This window comes from Cyanistes caeruleus, chromosome 13, assembly GCF_971803275.1.
Source record: "Cyanistes caeruleus chromosome 13, bCyaCae1.hap1.1, whole genome shotgun sequence".
In the NCBI taxonomy this organism is placed as follows: Eukaryota; Metazoa; Chordata; class Aves; order Passeriformes; family Paridae; genus Cyanistes; species Cyanistes caeruleus.
In genome coordinates, this window is record NC_141713.1 from 7,661,912 (window position 1) to 7,685,740 (window position 23,829).

Genomic DNA, 23,829 nt, shown 5'->3' on the forward strand with positions numbered 1-23,829 from the left:
CTCCTTGGCCTGGGCAGAAGGGAGGAAGAAACACACAGGCAGAGAATGCAGTGTTCTCCTCACAGGAATGAGCCCTTTCTCTCAGGTCACAGATAAGGTGATGGGTGGAGAAACCATGGGACAAGCATTTATTTCAGCAGGCTAGGACCAGACTAAACAAACCAGTAAAATGACTCATGGCAGAATACGGCAAGAAAATGACTCTTCTGGAAGAAGGTGAGTTACAGAGACAGCAAGACCACATCCTTGGCAGGAGGTGGTACTGGATACACTGGGCTGTTGCTCAAGTGGGTAAAGCTGGAACGGGGCCCTTATCAGACCTTTAATTTTTTCCAAACATTTTAGGAGATGTGATGCCCTCATCTGGAGAATTGGGCTGTTCTGGAAGAAAACTTCCATTGCCATATTGCAAAGCCTGTCCTAGTAATAGGTGGACAAAATAAGAAAAGTTTTGTACAGTCCTTCTCTTCTTTGTGGTTTTTGCTTTCTGTATAAGACAGGGAGACAGCTTCCACTGCAGGATTGTACAGGATGAGGTTTAATTTTGCCTTTTTCTTGTCCCTTCTCTGGAAGGTAAGGGGCTGGTGATTGTGAGTGATGCCCATTGTCTTTTCCAGGCATTGTTTTCCACTACAGAGCAATCTCCACAAGGTACACCCTGAACTTTGAGAAGGCAAAGCAGGCCTGTATCCAGAACAGTGCTGTCATTGCTACCCCCGAGCAGCTGCAGGCTGCCTACGAGGATGGGTACGAGCAGTGTGATGCTGGCTGGCTGGCTGACCAGACTGTCAGGTGAGAAGCCACGCAGGGGAAGGGAAAGCCACAGCAGCATCGTTAGGGAAGGACTCCTGTAGTGAAGCCACCAACTGAAAATGGTTGCTAAACTGCAGCTGTTGTAACTGCTGCTGTGCAGAGGGGGGTGGTGGATTGCAAGCCATTCTCTGCTGGAGGGGAATCTCTAGCAGGAAAGCAGAGTGACCACTGTCCTTCTTGGCTGGTGATGACAACTGAGTGGACAATGGCTTCATCCTGATCTTCCATCTTCCCTGAACAAAACCAGTGCTGTGCCAAGATGCACAAATTTGGCTCACCCAGACTGAGCTGTGCATCCCTCGCTGGGAAGGCAACTTGTCCTGATGTCTTTGGTCAGTGATCCAAGGACTGTCAGAGTGAGGGCAGGACAGCAGATCCTCCTTTCCCTTCCCCATAACCTGGGAAAATCCATAAATCACCACACTGGGCAGTGCTCTGCAGCTCCCTCCCAGCCTTCTGTGGCTGCCAGGGCCCCGTCCTCCACTCCTTATCCACAATCTCTGCCTCAGGTACCCCATCCACTGGCCCCGGGAGCGCTGCTATGGCGACAAGGATGAATTTCCAGGAGTGAGGACCTACGGTGTCCGTGAGCCAGATGAAACCTATGATGTTTACTGCTATGCAGAGCAAATGCAAGGTGATTTGGGGGTTTTATTGTTACTAGACGCAGAAGCAGCCAAAGCCCTGATCATGCCTAGACTGGATGAGAGCAAATAGAGAAATGACAGGTTAAAGCTGGAAAAGCACGTACCCTGGCCAGCCCAGATGTTCTCTACAGACTTTTTATTAGACCTTGGACAATTTTAATGTCAAATGAGTAATGCATCACAGAGGGTGGAGTCTGTCTAACCTCCACCAGAGTCCACGCCATCCTGCCTGGTCAGCTATCTGAGTGTGTGACATTCAGATGTGTCAATCATTCATGCTTATGACAGGGATCCATTGAAATATTCAGCACAACAGAACTGCAATTGTCCTTTATCTCCCCCTTGCCCTGTGGCTCCAGCTGGTGTGGTGTGCTTTGCTCAAATCTGCATTTGGTCTGTAAGACTCACTTTCTTCTGGTCTTTAAAAGGTGTCCAACATAATACACAGGAGCCTTCATTTTATCCAGACTCTTAGGAGTGGGAAGGGGACAGAAAGGGAATTGGGATTAAAATCGACAGGTAATTCCTGTGCTAATGGACGGTGTGATTACAGGCAAAGTCTTCTATGCCACCGCCCCGGAGAAGTTCACCTTCCAAGAAGCTTTTGACAAATGCCGCAGTTTGGGAGCGCGCTTGGCCACCACGGGAGAGCTGTACCTGGCCTGGAAGGACGGCATGGACATGTGCAGCGCGGGCTGGCTGGCCGACCGCAGCGTCCGCTACCCCATCTCCAGAGCGCGGCCCAACTGCGGGGGCAACCTGGTGGGCGTGAGGACGGTGTACCTGTACATCAACCAGACGGGCTACCCGCACCCCGACTCCCGCTACGACGCCATCTGCTACAGCGGTGAGTGCCTCGGGGCTGGGGGGAACCAGTGCCTCTGCACGCCAGCAAAGGAGCTCCCTGGCCAGAGACAGCCTCTGGCTTCTTTGTTGTTGGGGTTTTATTGAAAAAAGGAGAGGGGAGAAAGCAGGTTTGGCAAAGGACTAAGTCTTCTGCTGGTGTTGAGGTAGCAAGCAGGTCCAGAAAGGCTGCTTGACCTGCACCTGGGGGCTCTGCGGAGGTGTCTACGCCTCTCCAGTCCTCCCACACCCTCCTGCTTTTAAAGCTCTCCTGGAGACACAAAGCAGAGCTCAGGTGCTTCATGTACAAGATTTTGAATGCTGGAGAAGGAAGTGAAGGAGAAAGAGAACAGGTCTGACCCTGAAGATGTGTGTAGTGATGAGATGTGATTTGGTACAAATGCGTGACTGAGTTTCCATGCTGGGATAAATCTGAGATTGACGCAGTCTCTGGGAATTGTGGATTAAAATTGCACCCAGAAAGTGAAGAACATCCCAGCTGCTCCCCCTTTCTTCTAACTGCACACTTCTCCCTGCAGCAAGAATAGGGGAAAACAGAGTGATAAATGGTCCATTCAAGGCAGCCAGAGGCCAAAATTCAAATAGTATTGCCATGGTTAAAAGAATAAAAATATTTTAAAGTATGTGTTGAAACCCTTCTGATCAGATCTGTTGTGCCCAGATACATCTCCCAGACCCGTGGAGGTACCCAGTTATATGTCAAGCTAAAGACTGGTCCACCAAGCCACAGCCTTCTGGTTATCTCAGGGTTTGCCTCTGAAACTGCTGCATATGGTCAGTTGTTGTCTGAGCATCCTTATAGAAATCTCTGAAACCCTTGAGGTCTGAAAAGTACTGGTTAAAATGAACTAGCAGTAAAATTGAATTGGAAATAGAGCAGGGAAGACATTATTAGAGGAAAACCCAGGCATTGTCTCATACTTTTTCCCTCCCCAGCCAAGACCTGCCTTGCTGCACATCCAAGATGTGATCCATCCCTCCCTTACCTTCCCTCACAGCTCTGTTTTATGCTGCCCTGCAAAACACAGTCCTTGTCAGCTGAGCTGCTCGATGCCATGTTAAACATGTTCTCCTAGACCCAAGGGATGTAACCTGGGCAGGAAAGTGATTTGGAAGGGGAAGAGTGGGAGCTATTTGAATGTGTTTGGTACTGCAAGTGGCTTTGGCTGTCCTGGCAATGGCTTGGGATGCTTATACGGGATGACTTCTCAAGTCATCACCTGGGCAGGGCAGAAGGAGATCGCGGTCCTGCTGAGGTTTCACACGTTGAGTGTGAGGATGCAGTTGTCTTTCTCCCGAGGCTCAGACAGATCTTCCGGGGAGGTTATCCAAGCTCCCCGACTTCCCTCCGTCCACCTTAACTTCCTTGCAGCAGGCACTAGAGGTCAGTACAGACTTGGATATGGGCAAGGTGTTCCCGGGAAGGAGAAGGGGCAGTGTCCCCGCCGATTAACCAGGTTTGGGGCACGAGGTGGCCTCGTGGCCATGCCCTCCGTGCTGAGGCTTTGTACAGAGCCACGGTGGAGGAAGGAAAACCATTTCTTTTAATGAAATGTCACGATTTCCTTAATCCTTTCAGAACCAGAGGTGCCCAGCTGCGTCTTGGCGGCAGCACCAGTGCAGTTCACCTCATCAGGCTGACATCCTCGCTGATTGCTGATCTGCTTTGTGTCCTGATGCAGGGGACGACATTGAGAGCCTGGTCCCAGGGCAGTTCATCGATGAGATAGGGAGCGAACTGGGCAGCGCTTTCACTGTCCAGACCGTCACCCAGACTGAGGTGGAGCTGCCTCTGTCACGCAATGCCACGGAGGAGGAGGCCCGCGGCAGCATCGCCACGCTGGAGCCCATTGAGATCACCCCCACCGCCACCAGGCTCTACGAGGGCTTCACTGCCCTGCCCGACCTCTTCACCAGCGCTGTCACAGTAGAGACACCTGCCACAGAGGAGGAAAATGTGACCAGGGAGGATGGCACCGCAGGGTGGACTGTACCTGAAGAAGCCACCACCGTAGATTTAGGCACTGCCGTCACCACCATAGCCTTAGGCACTGCTAGTACCACCGAAACAGCAGAGGTGAGCTCGGTGGAAGAGGTCACGGGGGTGACTGCCACCCCAGGACTGGAGTCTGCCTTGGCGTTCACAGCGGAAGATCAGCTTGTGCGAGTGACAGCTGCCCCCGGCGCCGGTCACCTTCCCGAGCAGCCCATCTCCCCTACAGGTAGGACTCTGAGAAGCCTGAAGGTCAGTTCATTCTAGAGGTTACCATTCAGCTGAAAACAGCCTGAGTTTCTGCCATCACAGAGGGCATCCAGGGGGTGCACAGGCCTGTTTGGGGTCAGGGACAGGCTGAGCAGCTCCATCACAGTGGAGCAGCAGAGGAGAAGAGAAGGCTGTGGGCCACCCCATCATGTGCTGACCAAGGCTCAGCTGGCTGATGGTTGGGCTGCAGCGGTCACACTTTGCTCTTCAATATCCACCTGACTCCAGGGGAGGGGGAAGCCAAGGCAAGAAGACCTTAGAGGAGGGCCAAAGAGATCCCCAGAACATCATCCTCAGTGGCAGCAGGGCTCGATAAATGAGGCATTTCCATCAAAAGGGGTTTGAGAGAGCCTGGTTCTTGCTCTGGTTTTTGGAAGACCATTTCTGGTCATGCATCTCAGTGCAAGGGGGTACCTGCTGTCTCACCACAGCTTCTCTTCCCCCAGGTGTGGTGTTTCACTACCGCGCGGCCACCAGCAGGTACGCCTTCTCCTTTGTCCAAGCCCAGAAGGCCTGCCTGGAGAACAGCGCCGTGATCGCCACCCCCCAGCAGCTCCAGGCTGCCTACGAGGCTGGCTTCGACCAGTGTGATGCTGGCTGGCTGCGGGACCAGACAGTCAGGTAAAGTTACATTGACCTGGGAAAGGCACCCTTCAAAATGACTGTTCAGCCATGAAATTGAGGCTTTGCTCTGGTTTGTCCTGCCGCTCTCCTCATCAACATCGAAATCTTTGCTGACTCAAAATTTTCTCCTGGCCAATATTCAGTGGCCAATAGATGCCTTCTTGCCCACTTCTTTTCCTCATTTCCTAACCTGTGTATACATTTTGCACCAGTGAGCCCTCCTGGTGTGTAGGAAGAGTAGCAGGAAATTTGTGTTTATTGCCTCAAGCTGTAAGTGGATTTGTCTCCAAGTCACACTGGGGGCTCTGAGCACCTCAAACAGTGAAGAGTTCATGTCCCGCTCCCAAGCACACTGAGATTCTTCAGTCCTGGCTACATAAGCTTGACCTTGGATTACCTCCTCTCTTCCTTATTTTGGTAGGTATCCCATTGTGAATCCCCGAAATAACTGCATAGGAGACAAAGAGAACACTCCAGGTGTGCGGTCATACGGCATGCGCCCGGCCTCGGAGACCTACGACGTGTACTGCTACATCGACAGGCTCAAGGGTACATCCTCCCCTGTCCCTTGGGCACGGCTGTGGAGCAAAAAACGTGCTCCACACCTCCACCTCTGTCTGGGATGCAGCGATTCACCCGTGTTTTCCCTCCCATCCCTCAGGCGATGTGTTCTTCGCAACCCAGCCCGAGCAGTTCACCTTCCCAGAAGCCCAGCAGTACTGCCAGAGCCAGAACGCCACGCTGGCCTCTGTTGGCCAGCTCCACGCCGCCTGGAAGCAGGGCCTGGACAGGTGCTACGCGGGCTGGTTGGCCGACGGCAGCCTGCGCTACCCCATCGTGAGCCCCCGTCCCGCCTGCGGCGGGGACGCGCCGGGCGTCAGGACCGTGTACCAGCACCACAACCAGACGGGCTTCCCCGACCCGCTGTCCCGGCACCACGCCTTCTGCTTCAGAGGTACCCTCCCAGCCCCTGCAGGGCACAGAAACCTGCCTCCTCGGGGAAAGGGGTTTCCAAAGGGAGGCTGGGCATGTTGGGGTGCCGCTCTGAGTGAGGCACTTCACCGGCATCTTGGATTGTGAATTTTTGGAAACTCCCTCCAACGCCTTTTTGTTCCAGCTCTGCCTCCTGTGGAGGAGGAGGGGGTCACCCCGTTCTTTGAAGATGTGCTGGCAACACAAGTGATCCCTGGAGTGGAGGGGGTGCCCTCTGGAGAGGAGGTGACCGTGGAGACAGAGTCTGCCACTCAACCTGAGAATCAGACAGCCTGGGGTACAGAGGTCTTTCCAACCGATGTCTCACTTTTCTCAGGTGGGTTCAGAGCTTCCTTGTAGCCTGTGTCATGTTGGGCTGGTGGTGTAGGGTTGGGACCCTCACAAACTGTAAATAATTTTCCCAACTCCTTCTCTTTGTCCGCTCTTTCTTTTCCAGTGAGTCCATCTGCTTTTCCTCCAGCTACCACAGTACCAGAGGAAACAAGTACCAATGCTTCCATCAGCCAAGTGTCAGGGGAGGGGACTGAATCTGGAGAGCATCAAGTCAGTGGTGAATCTTCAGCATCCGGGTGGGTACCTGGAGTTCCAGATACAAGTGGAGAACCAACTTCTGGAGTTATTGAACTCAGTGGAGACCACTCGGGGATTGAAGAGAGCGGATCAGCATCGGTAGACCTGCATGCCAGTGGCTTCCCACCTGGAGAAAGTGGGCTGCCCTCAGGAGACCTGAGTGGTGTGTCTTCTGGTGTTGTTGTTGATATCAGCGGCCTGCCTTCTGCAGAGGAGGAGATATCAGTGTCTATTTCAAGGATACCAGATATTAGTGGGATGCCATCTGAAGTGGAAAGCAGCGGGCTGCCTTTTGGAGCGAGCGGAGAAATCTCTGGCACTGAGCTAGTCAGTGGTGTGTCATCTGGAGAGGAAGGTGGACTCACCTCTGGTTTTCCTACTGTCTCTCTTGTGGATACCACGTTAGTGGAAGTTGTAACAACAGTGGCAGAACGGCAAGAGGAGGGAAAAGGGTCCATCGGAGTCAGCGGTGAAGGAGATCTGTCAGGGTTCCCGCCCTCTGAGTGGGACAGCAGTGGTGGAATCCAAGGCTTATCCTCAGGAGCTGAGCCCAGCGGGGAGCCCTCTGGGGTACCTGAGCTCAGTGGGCTGCCCTCGGGAGGGGCTGAACTTAGTGGGCTCCCCTCAGGACTGGGTGCCAGTGGAGAAACCTCTGGAACACATGAGACCAGTGGCCTGGTGGACCTGAGTGGCCTTACCTCTGGTATTGATGGAAGCAGTGAGGCCTCCGGCATTACCTTTGTAGATGTCACTTTGGAGGAAGTGACAACAGCCCCGCCAATCATAGGAGCAGAAACAAAAGAGACTTTGGAAACCAGTGGATTGCCTTCAGGAGATGAAGGTGGATCAGGCATGGTGTCTGGGAGTTTAGACATCAGTGGTGAGCCTTCTGGGGATGTAGATTTTGGTGGGAGTGTTTCTGGAGTGCTGGAGATGAGCGGTTACCCGAGTGGAGTGACGGACAGCAGCGGAGACGTCTCTGGAGTTGATGTCACCAGTGGTCTGCTGTCTGGAGAGGAAAGTGGACTCACCTCTGGCTTTCCCACCGTGTCTCTTGTGGATACCACTTTGGTGGAAGCTGTAACACAGACATCAGTGGCACAAGAAGTGGGAGAAGGACCATCTGGGATGATAGAAATCAGTGGATTTACTTCTGGAGACAGAGGACTATCTGGAGAAGGTTCCGGAGCTGTGGAGACTAGTGGGTTTCCTTCAGGGGCAGGAGACTTGAGTGGAGAGCCATCTGGAATCCCATACATCAGTGGAGACTTTTCTGGAGCCACAGATCTAAGTGGACAGTCTTCAACAGTGACTGATATCAGTGGGGAGGCCTCAGGGCTTCCAGGAATCACTTTAGTCACTTCTGATTTAGTAGAAATGGTGACAAGACCAACAGTGTCACAAGAACTGGGTGGGGATACTGTCACATTTCCCTACAGTTTGGGGCCAAGTGGTGAAGCCTCTGCATCTGGTGAACTAAGTGGAGAAACATCTGCACTGCCAGAAAGTGCTCTAGAAACATCAACACCTTATGAAATCAGTGGTGAAACATCTGCATTTCCTGAAAGTGGTATAGAAACATCCACATTTCATGAAATCAGTGGGGAGACATCTGCATTTCCTGAATTTAACACAGAAACATCAACAATTCAAGAAATCAGTGGGGAAACCTCTGCATTTCCTGAAATTTTCACAGAAACATCCACAAGTCAGGAAGCCAGGGGTGAAACATCTGGGTATCCTGAAATTATCATAGAAGCATCTACAGGTCAGGAAGTTAGTGGGGAAACCTCTGCATTTCCTGAAAGTAGCACAGAAACATCCGCAATACAAGAAATCAGTGGGGAAACATCTGGATTTCCTGAAATTAGAATAGAAACATCCACAAGTCAAGACATCAGCGGGGAAACGTCTGCATTTCCTGAAATTAGAATAGAAACATTCACAAGCCAAGAGGCCAGAGGTGAAATATCTGGCTATCCTGAAATTAGCATAGAAACTTCGACGGTCCACGAAACCAGCGGAGAAACATCTGCTTTTCCTGAAATCAGCATAGAAACTTCAACAGTGCATGAAATTAGTGGAGATAGTTCTGCATTTCCTGAAATTAGAATAGAAACATACACAAATCAAGAAGCCAGGGGTGAAACATCTGCTTACCCAGAAATTAGCATAGAAACTTCAACGGTCCATGAAACCAGTGGGGAAACTTCTGCGTTTCCTGAAATCAGCATAGAAACTTCGACAGTCCATGAAATCAGTGGGGAAATGTCCTCCTTTCCTGAAATTAGCATAGAAACTTCGACAATCCATGAAACCAGTGGTGAAGTATCTGCATTTCCTGAAATTAGAATAGAAACATCCACAGTTCAAGAAGCTCGGGGTGAAACATCTGCATTTCCTGAGATTAGCATAGAAACTTCTACAGTCCATGATATCAGTGGGGATTCATCTGCATTCCCTGAGTTTAACATAGAAACACCAACAAGTCAAGAAGCCAGGAGTGAAACATCTGCCTATCCTGAAATTTTCATAGAAACATCCACAGTTCAAGAAGTCAGTGGGGAAACGTCTGCATTTCCTGAAGTTAGAATAGGAACACCCACAAGTCAAGAAGCCCGAGGTGAGACATTTCCTGAGATCAGCATAGAAGCATCCACGGTCCATGACACCAGTGGGGGAGCATCTGCATTGCCTGCTGCTAACATCAAAACAGCTGCCACATCCTTGGCCAGTGGGGAGCCCTTTGGTACTCCTGAGGAGAAAGAGATTCCTGATGCAACATCTGGAGCTGTGACACACTCTATCTCAGGCATTTCAAGGGAAACCTCTGTCCCAGACGTTGTAATTAGTACCAGGACTCCAGATGTTGAACCAACACAGGGACTCAGGAACCCTGAAGAGGCTCAGCTTGAAATGGAGCCTTCCCCTCCTGTGGTGCCAGAACAAGAGACAGACACAGCGGTTGCTCCAGACAATCCCCATCTGCTGGCCACCACCACTGCTGCCCTGCCCCAAGTCTCACAAGAAGCAGTTGACGCATTAAGACCCACTGCAGAAGGTAATGTGTGTCATATGGAAGGGAAAGCTTTGTGGAAAGCAAGGAGGGGGCATAGCTGTCACTTTTTTTGTTTTTTTAATACATCAGAGAACATTAACACAGAAGCAGACTTGAGCAGAACATTGTTCTGATGGAAAGCCATAAACATGGGGTTTTCCACAGGTCATGATCACAGAATCATGGAATTGCTTAAGTTGAAAAAGACCTTTATGATCATGGAGTCCAACCATTAACCCAGCACTACTGAGTCCACTACTAACCCGTGTCCCTCAGTGGCACCTCTACATGTCTTTTAAATCCCTCCAGGGATGGTGACTCAACCTTTTCCTTGGGCAGCCTGTTCCAAAGTTCCATAGAATGGCTCCACCTGCCAATTTTCCACCCTGCATGCAGCTGAGAAGTTGGAGAAGATGGGCTGCTAGTCTCAGTCCTGTTCTGTTTATCTTTCCGTGCTGGGCTGACTTGCTGCCTACAGCCCCAATTATTGCTCAGCATGTAGCCACCCTCTGGGCTGTGTCTTATGCTGCTCTCTGCAGCTACAATGGGATAAATGTGTGAGATAATGCTCAGAGCATCACTAGCTTTTGTCAGCTCTGTTGATAAATGCCCTTCCCTCCACCCTGCCTTTCTAGTGTTTTAGTGCTCTGTCTTTGGTTGGGCCAACTTGTTGCCAAGTACAAACAGACACAATATTTCAGCCTGATTAACCATTTATGGTGAAAACACTCTGTGACATTTTGACGAGTATTTCCTGAGAAGAGTTCACATGCTGTGAAAGCATTAGTACACCACAGTGAGAAAAAAAAAAAAACAAGTTGCAAGACACTGTGCCTCTTGGCCAAGGGAGATGCCCAGTCCTGGTAACACAGGGTGTCCTGAAGCATCCCTGGACACAGATTGGTTTCTCTTTGCTGCCACCAGGAGCTGGCACCTCAGGGACAAGCTTCATTGGAAAGCCATCAGTGCTTGTGCTGCTCTGTGAATGTCCTGAACGTGCTCAGTCCTCAAAGGGCCACATGTTCATGTAGGGCCACACGTTGCTTTAGTACAAAATGTATGTGCAAAGAGATGTGCTCACTTCCTTCTGGCAAAAGGGTCATCAATTCTACCCCTTCCCACGTTACCTCTTAAACTGCTTCTTTTGGGTCAAGTGACACCATTCAGGTCACACTGGACTCAGTAAGGGTCTGTAAGTGCAGGGCTTTGTGCAGCTCAGCCTGCTTTCTAACGTCATTTCCATCCCCAAGTGCTTCCAATGAGTCACTGCATCTGCTCTCTCCCTCTGGGAGCACAGGTAATCACAAAGCTTTGTTCAGTCCTGCTCACGGCACATCTGCACTCCCGAGGGTGCTGCAGGAGGGGGTGAGGGCAGATCAGCAGGGTCATTCCCACAGCACTGGGCCAGCCTGCCACAGCACCCAGGGCTTCCCAGGGTGCTACAGGAGTTATGGACCCTAAATTCCTTCTTGCAAAAGTAGGCCCTGCTTTTGGGCCATGCCCACGGCCAAGTCCAAGCCCAGAGACAAAAATAAGCCAGAAAAGGCAGCACTGAGGGGGAGGAAGGAAGCCAGTGAGGCTCAGTAAAAATAAAAAATAAAAAATAAAAATTAAAAAAATATTGGCCCCAAAATACGAATTTTATTCCACTGCTTTTTCTTTTTAAAAATTAACCACAAGGCGATTGCCAGATTCCTCAGACCATTTGTTAGCCAACATTTTTGTGAAGTATTTTGAAAGAAAACCATGTGTTCAGCAGCTCATGTGTGAAGAATCTTGAAAAATGTTCTGAAATTGGAATATGCGTATTTGCAAGTCACAGAGAGGACAATGTAGCAGCTGGGGCTGCTTAGCAGGAGACAGCAAGAGGTAAGCAACCACTGCATGAAGTTTAATTGAACACTTTATAAATTAGAAATGGGCTTGAACATGTGTATGGCTGCTACTCCCACCAGCGAAGATATTCTAGGGTAAAACTTCTCTTTTTATTGGTAAACTTTATTACAATGTAAAATGCAGTCCTGGACAGATTATGAAGGAAGCTCACCCAGGTGACAAAATAGTTTGTTGCCCATGAACTCAAAACATCCCTACAACAAGGCAAACCTAGAGAATTACAGCAAAGAGATGACAAAAGAAGGAAAAAAAAAATACAAAAAAGAAAGAAAAGGAATCCTAGGTTTCCTTTTTTGGTTTGTTACTTTTTACAGAGTTCTGGGGATTGTGAACATGGAAAGTCTACAAGGAAAAACTGTAGGCTGGATCCCAAAATGCCGTTTCCTATGTTGTGGCTGCCTTTTCACTTGAAGCTTCCCAGCCTTAAAATTTAGCTCTTGCAAATAAAATATGCGTGTCTTGTGCTGTGCTTAGGGTTTGTAGGGTGCAATGAGTGCAGCGCAGTGGATTTTGACTGACATTAAAGCATGGGTCAAGCTGGTTCAGCTTTACAGGAGCTTAGAGTGAGGAACAGGAAGAAATGTGGATTTTGCCCTCTGGCCCTGTTGTTGGAGGGTTCCAGTTAGATCCAGCAGTCTATTTATTGGGATGATTTAAGAAGAATGATATTATTCTGCTTGGCTGGAGCCTAAAAGTATCTCTAAAAGCCAGAGCCAGAAGACCAAGGATTAACACTTGGAGTGCCAGTATGTTTTTGCATTTAACCAAATTGAAGGCTGTGGATGTACATGTCTTTAGTCAGCATTTGATTACTTCATGAGGACAGGAACCCCACAAGCTGAAAGAATTGTCCATAGGCTTGGCTTCCTCACCCAGGGTTTTGCCCACTCAGCAGGTCTTTTTGCTTCTGGTAGCATTTGAAGATAAATAATTATTAGCTGAAAAAACATGCTGGCACTTCAGTGCAAGGCTGTGGTTTGGAGCTCTCAGACCAGTCAGTGACTTAAAAACTTCACTCCATTTGTGGAGGGGAAAGAGAAATGTGCTGAAATGGCATCTTTTTATGTTAAGTTTTGCTTGTCTCTGGTGAAACAAGTCCATGAAGTCTACTGCCTATGGTCTCACACAGCAGAAAGTTAGAATACAAACGAGGAAAGGTCTTAATGGGCTTTCCTCATACTTCACAACCTGGAACTCCGAGGGATTGAATTTTGTTGGTCCAGAGAAAATCATCCAGAAAAAAAGTCAGGAGAATATTCACCTGATTCCGAATGTTTCACCCAATGTGGAATGCAAATTATGCTCTCAAGAAGGAGATGGAGGTCCCAGTCCTGGCTGAGAGGCACAGACCCTTTGTGGCTGAGCAGATGATTTGATGTCTCCTGGACACACTGTCCGCTTTGCATCAGGAGTTAATTTGCTTAAACAAAACCTTCCTCTGCAGAGATAACCTGCAGTCTTGGACTAGTGTTATTTACATGTCCATTTACATAATATTTTACATAATATTTTGGAGATAGAGATATCCAAATTTCCTGAGCTCTTCTTCCATGAGAGCATTGGACAAATTGAAGGTTCCAACAGGTCAGCAGGTCCTCCTGGAAACTTGATGGTCTCTAGTAAAATAGAGAGGGTTTTTTAAGGCTGTAGTAATGCCTGCCCCTTCTGTTGCATGGAGACTTTGGTTCAATTATTGTAGTTGATTATTTTAATGACTTAATTGCTCATTGTAAGTCAGTAGCTGGCTATTTGATGTTCAATACTAGCATTTAACTTAAAATGTGAGAGAACTGGTTTCCCCAACTCCTCCTTTTCTTCAGTGAGTCACCCTACAACTGCTCCAATGTTTTCCTTTGATGTTTGAGCTATCAGATCAGAAGTTCAAACTTCCCAGCAGACTCTGAAAAGCAAATTTAATTTGTACCTGGATTTTTTTCCCCAATCTCTAGGAGATCATTATCTAGTTGGTCTTTGATTTTTGGATAATTGCACTTACAAGGAGGCCTATAAAGAAAGGGTAAGGGGCACAACAGGCACGGTTGGGCATCCTGAAAATGCCTTGCCCTTCTCTCTGACCTTTTCTGCTCTGTAGAACAAAACCATGAGGATATAGAAATATCATAGAATATATTACTAAACCTGTTACTCACAGCTCCAGGGAAACTACAGTTTGTTCAGGGTTTGGGTGATAGCATCCTCTCTGTTCACCAGCTGCTTCTCCTCAGTAGCTGCTTTAAGCACAAAGCTGACCTTGTTTGATGGATGTTCTTGCTCATCTTCCACATAGGCAGCATGGAGAGAAATGCACAGACTGCACTCTTTTAGGAAATGGTACGATTGTTCCTGGTATTGTTGTCTCAGCTTGGGATGAAGAATTTTAAAAGCGTTCCCTTCTCACCACTGACACTGTATGCTCAGTTTTACATGTCATTTGCCTTCTGAGCAAAACCAGGACCAATCTATTTTTCTTTCATTTCTTCCAGGTTTCTCTTTCCAATTTCCATGATCTAGTACAAAAAATGTTTTCAAAGGCATTGGGAGAATCATAGAATCATAAAATGGTTAGGGTTGGAAAGGACCTTAAAGGTGATCTAGCTCAAATCTCCCATTACCATGGACAATGATGACAAGAATACTTCTCTTGTTTAAAGTTGCACCAAAAGAATATTATTCTGGCTAAATATAGTGTATCTCTGGCAATGGAGAAGAAGTCTTAGGAAGAAAATGGTGGAACAAATTCAAACTTTGTGTTGCAGATGTGTAACTCTCCTTGCTTTCTCCAGCCAACAGTTTACATCTTCCAGATGCAATATCTAGTTTACATTGGTCATTTTATTTTAATTGGTTTACTAAAAAAAAAGCATCTACAGGTTAGACCTTGGGTCCTGTTAGTAGCAAAAAATAGAAACTATTGTGACAGTAGAATTGAGGAATTTTTGCAACTTCTGGGCAATATTAAGCGCAGTACGAATCCTCTTTGGAAGAATTGCTAATTCTGCGTTATCCTCAAGAAGTGAGTTAATAACATGTTCTAACTGGGTTTCCTATTCTTGGCACCGCGAGGCATTTTCTCCCCGTCTTTGTTTTACAGCTGCAGCTCTTGAAAGAGAGGGCTGCCTCCCTTCTGCATTCCTCGACTGGCGCTGTCCTTTGTTAGCTCGGGGTAATAATAGCAGTGGTCTTGTCTCCTTGTCAGCTGATAAGCACTTGAGCTGCATCGCAAAGCAGAGCTGACTTTTTGGATGACTGCTCAGCCAAGCAAATAAATAGCTGGTGTCTAAATCCTTGAGTGTCAAGGTAGCTGGCAGGCTGTGGAGGTGGGGGCTGGCTCCCTGCTCAGCAGAGCTGGCACACCCGGCGTGTTGCAGGCTTTGCAGCTGCCTGAAGAGGTGTGCAGTGATTTGCTAACCTCATCTAGCTCGAAACAATGTGGAAGCAGACACGTTTATAGTATATAAAAGGCTTTGAAAAAAAAAAACCCAAACGCTAAGTGTTGTGTGATAGATGGAATTTTTTATTTTTTTAATGGAGTTCTCACCTCCTGTAAACCGTGTTTGTGGCTTAGATGCCTTAGCCTAGAAGCACCCACAAACCAATTTGCCAGGATTTCCAGAGGCAACATCATTTCCAGTTTTACCATTTAGACCTTTCTTGGATCTCTGAGATCCAGATTTTCTGGGAGGACCAGAATCAGCAACACTTTCTCCCGCCTGACAGATATATTTGAGTTCTGCAGTATGAGCTTGGTGAGGTGGTTCTACATCTAGATGGAGAGAGGGTCACTCCCTCAGCAGCCCACCAGGCTGAAGGGAAGTTTTATGTTTATTATGATCATCACGAGTTTAAAACATCTTCTCTCCAGCCATTTGAAACACAATTTTGGGGGGAAAAAACCTGCCTATGTCTCACTTGTATTTGTTTGTTTCTCCAACATTACTTACAAGTACACATCCTTTCTCTACGTGTTATATAAAAAAATATATATGTATATGTATGGAGAGATATGTAACATATATATTACAATCAGAGATTTGTTTTTACTTCATATATAATATGTGCAACCATATTATATGTGATATCTGTAAAAGAAAACTCTGTTCCAGACTTATTTCCCAGCTGGAAATTTGTAGCAACGACTTTGCACATGTGTGCCTGCTCCCCCCTCCTCCAAGACTAGGGATGGCAGCACACAGCAGGTCTCCTGCATCTCAGAAGAGATCTTGGACACGCCAAGTTTTATTCCACACGGCCGAAGACAGCTGAAGGCTCATTATCCCCTGCTAAACATTCAGCTTTAGCTCTTGTGAGTGCTTCGCTCCCACCTCTGCAGTGTTCTTTCCACTTCATGGAGCCTGACGAATGAAGGAAAGCCTTTCCTTACGTGTTCAGCTGGAGCCCACTGGAATCAACATGAACTTCTGCTGCCACTGCTGTTGGGAAGCCCAAAGGGCCTCTTGAGTTGTAAACACCCCTCAGGATACCTCGTTCTTCTTTATGCTCTCTATCTTCTAGGAACTCCAAGTGTGACTAATAAGCAATACTCAGCCAAATTCAGCTCCTCTATTCTTCCTCTAGGCTTATGACTCCCATTTTGTTCTGGAAAGTCTCAAAGTATTTACTAGTATCATAGAAACAAGAATTATCTTCATTTTGCAGTGAACAAAGAAATCCAAAAACTTCTGTGAGATTTAGAAGGGCAATCCAGAGTGAAAAATTCCTTCTCTCAGAGAAGAACTGCAAAACTGGAGTTAGAGGCTCGTCAGCTTCATTCTTCATGCTGAGGAATGATTTCACTGCTCACCGTGATACAGCCTAGAGTAAAGATGACAATCTCCTTGCTCCAAAGCACACACAGATTTACCATCCAAGGTCAGAAAGGATTTTTTCCATCACTTAGGCACGTTACAGAACATGTCAGCTTTTAGATGATGTATCAGACCATGGCCACTGAGTCACTAGACAGCTACAGGGGGTACAACGCCCATCTGTTCTCTTGTGCCTGGGGATGCTGAGCAGCTGGGCCTCAGCTCCAAGAAAACAATATCCAACCACATATACCCCAGTCAGAAGATGAGCACAGATCCTGGGGAGTCGCTGCTCTGCTCTGCTATTTCCACAACCAGCATGTTTATCCTCTTTGAATGCTTTCTCACTAACCCTGCCATCCACAAGAAGAGCATAGAGTGTTAGTCATCACATTTCTCCTGAGTGTGAAAGACGCTGTCTCGCATGAGGATCTAACCAGTCATCATTTAACCCAACCTGCGTGGATGTGTTCCCATTTTCCTCCTTCGTCTTCCTCCTTGTTTCTGAGTTGAATGTATCTGAAATCTCTTCTGTTCTGAATGACCCTTCTGATTCCAAAGCTCTCTCCACCAAGATGGAGTCCACAGCTGGAAAAGATGTACCAGCTTCTTCCACCCTCATCACAAACAGAAGAGCACATAGTGGGGACAGGTCTGGAGAAAATGTCACTGCACTCCAGGATCCCTCACCAAGGAATAAGCACCCATAGCCAGCTCTAAGATCCTCAAAGAGAAAAAGTTGAGGGGCTCTGAACCACATTTGAACCCATTCTGTTTCTTCTCTGCACTTTCTTCATCTTCACAAAGAAGAAATTTCATCTAAGTTATGGTTAAGAGGAAACTGTTAGTGAGAAAAGACAACCAGGAACGCTGGTTAGGAGATAGAGATCTATTTGAGGATGCTTCCATCACTTATGGAGGAATTCCACATTCTTCCTCATAGACCTTTAGCTGGTGGAGACATAGACACAAGTTTGCACGTTTGATGCATCAGGCAGAGGCAGCGGACCAGGAAGAATTACCACAGCCAGTGCGTTGGATACATCCTGCTGAGCTTTGTTCTGATACCTTCAGAGTGGTGCTCAACCATCAGAAAACAAATGTCTTCCTTGTAGGGTGGGTTGGGTCTCTTGCCTTCATTCTTCCGCTGCAGCAGTGGCAGTATGTTATGAAATACACCCCTCCCAAGTCCCCCCAAAACAACTGATGTTCCCTCCTAACCAAGCAAGGAAACAAGTTCTTCTGTTGGTGGAGTTGCCCCCCAGTGCCCTAATGGAAGCCCTTGATTTCTTGCAGACACCGATGTGTGCCACTCAAGCCCCTGTCTGAATGGAGCTACCTGCGTTGATGGCATCGACTCTTTCAAATGCTTTTGCCTTCCCAGCTACGGAGGGGACCTGTGTGAGATCGGTACGGCCTCCCTGGCTTCAGCTAATCCTACTAACTGCTGCACCACCTTGTTCCCACACTGCCCCCCAAAAAACAGCTGATCCCCAGTGCTCCTGTCAGTGCTGCCCTCATCTCAGTGAGCTAACCTCTAACAGCAGCCTCAAACACACGCGGGAAAGGCTTTGAGGCTTTTGCGTATCTAATTTGATACGTTTGTTCCTCACAGCACCGTGTCCTCTAAGACTCTTAAGCAGGAGCTTCTGGTGTCTTCTTCAGCTTTCTCTTTTTTAAGTGTCTCTGGTCAAGCTCCACACAGATCATAACCATGTTGATGATAGAAGTTGCTGTCTCTTTGGGTCAAGGGTCTTTCTGTTCTTCTGTAACAGTAGGGAGCTTTCTGAGTGCATCTTCACCCCAGGCGAACCTTTTATGCTAGACTGGAATTTTGTGGAAGGATGCTTCAACTGAGCCATGAAAAATGATTGTGTTTCTCTTGGGGAAGATGCAGCTGAGAGAAGCATCATTCACTCCAGGAATCTCCACTGATTTGACACAGCATGACATTTTTGTCATCCCCACAACGTGGCTTCCTGTGGCAAAATCAGCAGGGAATGTATCTTTGAGAAAACAGGAAGCAACCTGTATTTCCATCAAAATTAGGTATTATGACCTGCACCAACACTTCTTGTTTCTACAAGCAAAAAAAGAGTTTTTTCCTTAAAGCTGAAGGAAGTCTGAACTTTTATCAGCTTAGCTGAGGGGAAGCTCTCCTGCCTTGCTCAAACCAAGGAGAAATAAGGTTGCAGTATCTCCTTTTACACCTTGGCATAAGTAATGATAATATATGTTGGATTTTCTCCTTCCCTTTCTCCACATCTCTTTCTGCTTCCAATCTGAACATATGGAATAGACCATAAGGAGAAGGCTCAGGATCAGTGGACTTTCTGGGCAGGAATTGTGCTTTCTTAACATCAATTTTCCAATGCAACCTCATCAGTTCTCGATTTACCCACTCATGATACCTGTTGTTGAAGATCCTTGTAATCCAGCCAGAGACTTTACACCCTGCTTATGATCTTGCTTCATCCAAGGCAGACTTAATTTTGTCTTTTCTCTGAATTATGGATTCTCATGCCTGGGAGATGCAAGAGGAAGCTCATGCCCCAAAACACATGTGGAATGTAAATCTTCATATTCCCATGAGGAAGACTATCCTTGCTGTTGGTTTCCAAGAACAACAGGACACTGTAGGTGAGGAATGCACACAGACAGCCCCTTTTGTCAGCATGAAAGTGTCCTTTCCAGGGAACAAGATTTTCATCATTCTTTTCCAAGAAAATTGCTGTCATATTCACCTGTAAGAAAAAATTATGTAGGAAAGCATGGCCTTTCTCCTAGAAAAAGGCCTGCTGAGATTCTTTATCATGTGATGTCCCATCCCCAGTCTGTGATGACAAGGGGTGCTATTGAAGATTCTGGAAAGAAGTCTTAGTCTCAAAAGACAGAGTGAGTTCTCTGTTAACTTTCTGCAAGACATCTGCCTGCAAAACTCAAGAATCCTTAGAGCTTCACCTACTTCCAGATAACCCATTTAGTCTGTTGAAGAAGACAGGAAATGCTTTTAATGTTTCAAATAATGACCAACCACTCCAACATCTATGAAGCGCCTGCAATGTCCAGCTGGAAGAAGACCAGAAAGGTGGATTAGGAGGAATTAGTGTTACTGAAAGTGACGAGTGCTTTGACCTACCAAGTTTAACAAACAAACTGAGTACAGAAAACCTTACTGAAAAGGGAGAGAGGCATGAGGGTTCATGGAAGCCCATCACTCTCAGAGCAGCAAGGGCCTGAGAAAGGATGGTAGATAAGGCATCTGAAAGGCTGAGATTAAACACATTTCATTTCCTTCAGTCCCATGGAGCAGACAGATGTGTGTTGTTGCATTTCATGGGAACTACTGAAGGTCTTTTCTGGTGGTTTCTCCTTTTTTCTCTACTTTCCCCCATCTGTGCTTTTTTTTTTTCTTAATAATTGTGTTCAGTTCCTCAGTATTTCTCAGATGGTAAAAAATCTTCTGAAAAGCTGAGAAATGTTTGTACTTCTTTAGCATCTTCCAAGCTTTTTCACTGAGATTTAATTCTCTCTCTCCACTATGGTAAGTTTCTGTCTCCATTTCTTTTCACCTATCTTGGTTGGTTTGTTTCTCCTCCAGTGCTCCAGAATCACACTAAGTGATGGAACCACCCAAACCTGATGGTCTCCTCTTTCATTTTCAACACATATGCATTGATTCTGGACATCTGGATGTGGGGTTTGGAGGGTTTTCTCCAGTGCAAGAAACCTCTGCAGGCCAGCACAAGTGGGAAGAGAGGTGTTCTTGCTTGGTTAGTTCCTCAAAAGCAGATTTCAGGAACTTTACACAGGGGTTGAATTTCTCAGGAAGAAGTCTGTATCATTCCAGCTTTCTAGTAATAATGGTTGTGTCACTGCAGACACAGAGCCTTTCACATAGGCTGCCCTCTCTGTGTGTCTTGGATGCCTTCTGACAATTTTCCCAAGGAATTCTTACAGGCAACTGTGTCAGAGTGTGCTTTTTAGTGAAAGTGACCATGTGTTGTCCCATGCCATGGGGGCATGAGCTGCTAAGAGGTGAATTGAAAGCTTTCAGACGTGTGCACCAACTCCTTTTCATCCCTCCTCTGTGTGTTTCAGACTTGGAAAACTGTGAGGAAGGCTGGACCAAGTTCCAGGGCCACTGCTACAGGCACTTTGAAGAGAGGGAGACTTGGATGGATGCAGAGACCAGATGCCGGCAACATCAAGCCCACCTGAGCAGTATCATCACCCCAGAGGAACAAGGATTTGTGAACAGTGAGTGCTGAGGGCAGCCTAAGACTGGGCATGGGTCCAACCACTGGACTCTGACTCTACAGGCAGATTTATCCAAAGTGGTGTAAAAACCACCATTTGCCCCACTGGTGCTCATATGAATCCTAACAAAGCCTCATCCTTGTATGGATGCACCCATGCTCGTGGCAGGCTGAGTGGGGAGGGAGCTCCCCACAGACATGATGTAAGGAAAAAGGGCATCAGGGAATTCTGACTGGGAGGTAGCTGAAGGCTACCAGGGCTCCAGAGGCTCCAGAGGCTCCAGAGCCAGGGACAGCTGAGAGGGCAAAGAAATGCTTGCAGCAATGTGTAGGACAGCCATGACTCTTTTCTCCCCCTTCTGCTCTTCCAGGTCATGCACAGGACTACCAGTGGATCGGCCTCAGTGACAGAGCTGTGGAGAACGACTTCCGCTGGTCTGACGGGCACTCCCTGGTGAGCCTGGAGCCCAGAGCACGAGCAGGCACCAGCTCTTGGGGGCCAGTGGGAAGGGCCCCGGGGCTCACATGTAGAGTGCTTGGGTTGGGCACTGAGTGGAGGCAATCCTAAACTTCATAGGGCTCATGGTTTTTCCAAGCCTCTAGAAAAGCTGGTCAGGTCTCAGGCACCCTCACAACAGCAATAATCGGTGCAGGGGCAGTGCTGGCAACCCACGGGCTCTGCTGGAGAGAGGCGTGAGAGAGGTGGCAGTGAGGATGAAGGAGGGAGTAGGAGAGACCAGGGCCCAGCCTTAGATGAAGGACTGTCCTCTCTCTGCAGCAATACGAGAACTGGCGGCCCAACCAACCCGATAACTTCTTTTCTGCTGGCGAGGACTGCGTTGTGATGATCTGGCACGAGAAAGGCGAATGGAACGACGTTCCCTGCAACTATCATCTCCCTTTCACCTGCAAGAAAGGAACAGGTCAGCAGCCTGTGCCATACTGGCAAGGATGGGGGACTCAGTAGGTGGCTGTGGGTCTGGAGCAGAGTGCCAAGGCCCAGGAATGCGGGTTTTGTTACTGCAACAAGTGATCAAAGAGACAGAAGGAATTAGAAACTGAAGTTGGCCAAGGCTCTGGGAGAAAGTTTCACAAGGACTTGAAAATAAATAGGACAAGCCATTAACATGTTCAACATCCCCAGGCAGAGTCATACCCTGGCTGCAGCATCACTCCCACACACCAGCTCTGTGGCCTCCCACAGACACAGGCAGCTGTTGTGACGCTCAGCTCTCACAGCCTCTCCAGGAGGCAGGAGTGCAGCACTGAGGCAGACCCTTGCTTGATTTCAAATCACAGAATTTCCATATCCCCCTGCCCCTAAGCTCTGGGGACAGAGGCAATCTCAAGGGGAGTTAAGGTGTTATTCATGGAGGAGTGATGAGGCTGTGCACGCCCAGCCTGCCCTGGGTGTGAGCTGCCTGCTCAGCCAGGCTGGTGTTCTCTCACTCACTCCCCACCTCTCTGCCCATCTCCCACAGTGGCCTGCGGGGACCCCCCTGCGGTGGAGAATGCCAGGACCTTCGGTCGGAAGAAGGAGCGCTATGAAATAAACTCCCTGGTGCGGTACCAGTGCGACCAAGGCTACATCCAGCGCCACGTGCCCACCATCCGGTGCCAGCCCAACGGGCAGTGGGAGCAGCCACGGATATCCTGCCTCAACCGTATGTCTTGCTGCCTTTACCTTTGCTTAGGGCTGTTGCCTCCCTGCAGCTGGAAGGAGCTGGGAATGCAGGGCATCATCTCACGGTGCAGGATAGCTCTGAGCCGGGCAGAAGGCAACACCATGGTTCCCTTGACTTCTTGGAAATTTCCCTTGTGATGGGACCATGGGAGCTGACATGGGGAAGGTGTGTACCACGAAGCCTGGCTTGTAGGACTGCTCTGGAGATCCACAAAGGCAGAGAAGGGCCAGCTCCAGAGTCAGGAAGGGGCAGCAAGGAGCTTACCAATGGCCCAGGCTACTCAGAGAAAGAAAAATAAATGGTTTCTGAAAGGGTGAGTTTTGGCACAGGCTGCATCAGCAGAGAGAATGGGATGGGAGAGCAATGGGGCCATCAGGCCCTTCCTCAGTGTCCCTCTGCCCCAGGAGCACACAGGAGTCCTTCAGCAGATACAAGCCAAGGCACAGGGCTGGGTTCCTGACTCCTGTCAGGCCTCCAGCTGATGGCAGTCAGCCTTCTTTCACTGATGTCCCAGCCCACTCCCAGGCCTGCCTACACCCCTGTCCCATCCCTGATTGCCTGCAGCTTCCCAAGAATTTTATTGGCCTCAGACAAATCACATCTGTCCAGTGGCCTCCTTGCCAGCTTCTGGTCTGGCTGGGCAGTTCCAGATAAAGCCGATTAAGCAATGGTCCCACAGCCAGGGGATAAGGGCTTAAGGGACAAACCTCTGCCCCAGGGAGGAGATGAAAGGAGGAGGTGTCCAAGGGTGGGTGGCTCTCTGGTGCAAGATGCTGATTCCTTTGGCTCTGCTGTGGGTCTGGAGAGCTGCAGGCTGCTTTTGACATGGACCACCAGCGATCAGAGACCGGGTCTGCTCCCAACCAGCTTTTGCTGCTTCCACCAAAACCCTCCTGCAGTTGTCACACCAGAGTACGCCAGCTTCCAGGGAGACTGGCAGCAAAGATCAGGCAGAAACCTTGTCCCCGCCAGCCAGACGGGGCTGTTTCCCCTCCTGTGCCCTGAGCACATCCCACTGCTATTGCATATCGGGGCTGGGGATTTAGGGATTGATGGGGCAGTGGGTGAGATGGGGAAGAGTTGCCACCCTGGCTGGGCACAGGGAAGGGATGGGACAAGCAGCCGTGGAGATGATGCTCCTGGCCAGGCTCTCGCCGAGCCCCGGGCACCTTCTCCCCCGGGTGATGCAGGGCGAGAGAAGGGCCGATTGTGCGGAGCGGGCGGGCTGGCGCCGGGGCACCCGCGGGGCAGCGCTGCCTGCGGCTGCCCGTGTTTTTCCAGGCAGCCGGGGGCCGGGGCGGCCAGCGTGGGACAAGCAGCTTCTCTGTCCCGGCTCCTGCCAACAAGGTGCC

The 23,829-nt window shown here is 48.7% G+C and overlaps 1 protein-coding gene across 1 annotated transcript in view; it reads left to right on the forward strand.

Moving 5' to 3' along the window:
• The window catches only part of ACAN (aggrecan), a 48,593-nt gene that overhangs the window by 24,512 nt on the left and 252 nt on the right, over nt 1–23,829 (forward strand). The window contains exons 5-17 of the mRNA XM_023933881.2: nt 618–792; nt 1,323–1,450; nt 2,014–2,307; nt 4,007–4,546; nt 5,034–5,208; nt 5,633–5,760; nt 5,873–6,166; nt 6,329–6,520; nt 6,641–9,835; nt 20,635–20,793; nt 21,164–21,246; nt 21,571–21,715; nt 22,274–22,456. Coding sequence (XP_023789649.2) covers nt 618–792; nt 1,323–1,450; nt 2,014–2,307; nt 4,007–4,546; nt 5,034–5,208; nt 5,633–5,760; nt 5,873–6,166; nt 6,329–6,520; nt 6,641–9,835; nt 20,635–20,793; nt 21,164–21,246; nt 21,571–21,715; nt 22,274–22,456 — 5,691 coding nt within the window. The remainder of the gene's footprint in view (nt 1–617; nt 793–1,322; nt 1,451–2,013; nt 2,308–4,006; nt 4,547–5,033; nt 5,209–5,632; nt 5,761–5,872; nt 6,167–6,328; nt 6,521–6,640; nt 9,836–20,634; nt 20,794–21,163; nt 21,247–21,570; nt 21,716–22,273; nt 22,457–23,829) is intronic.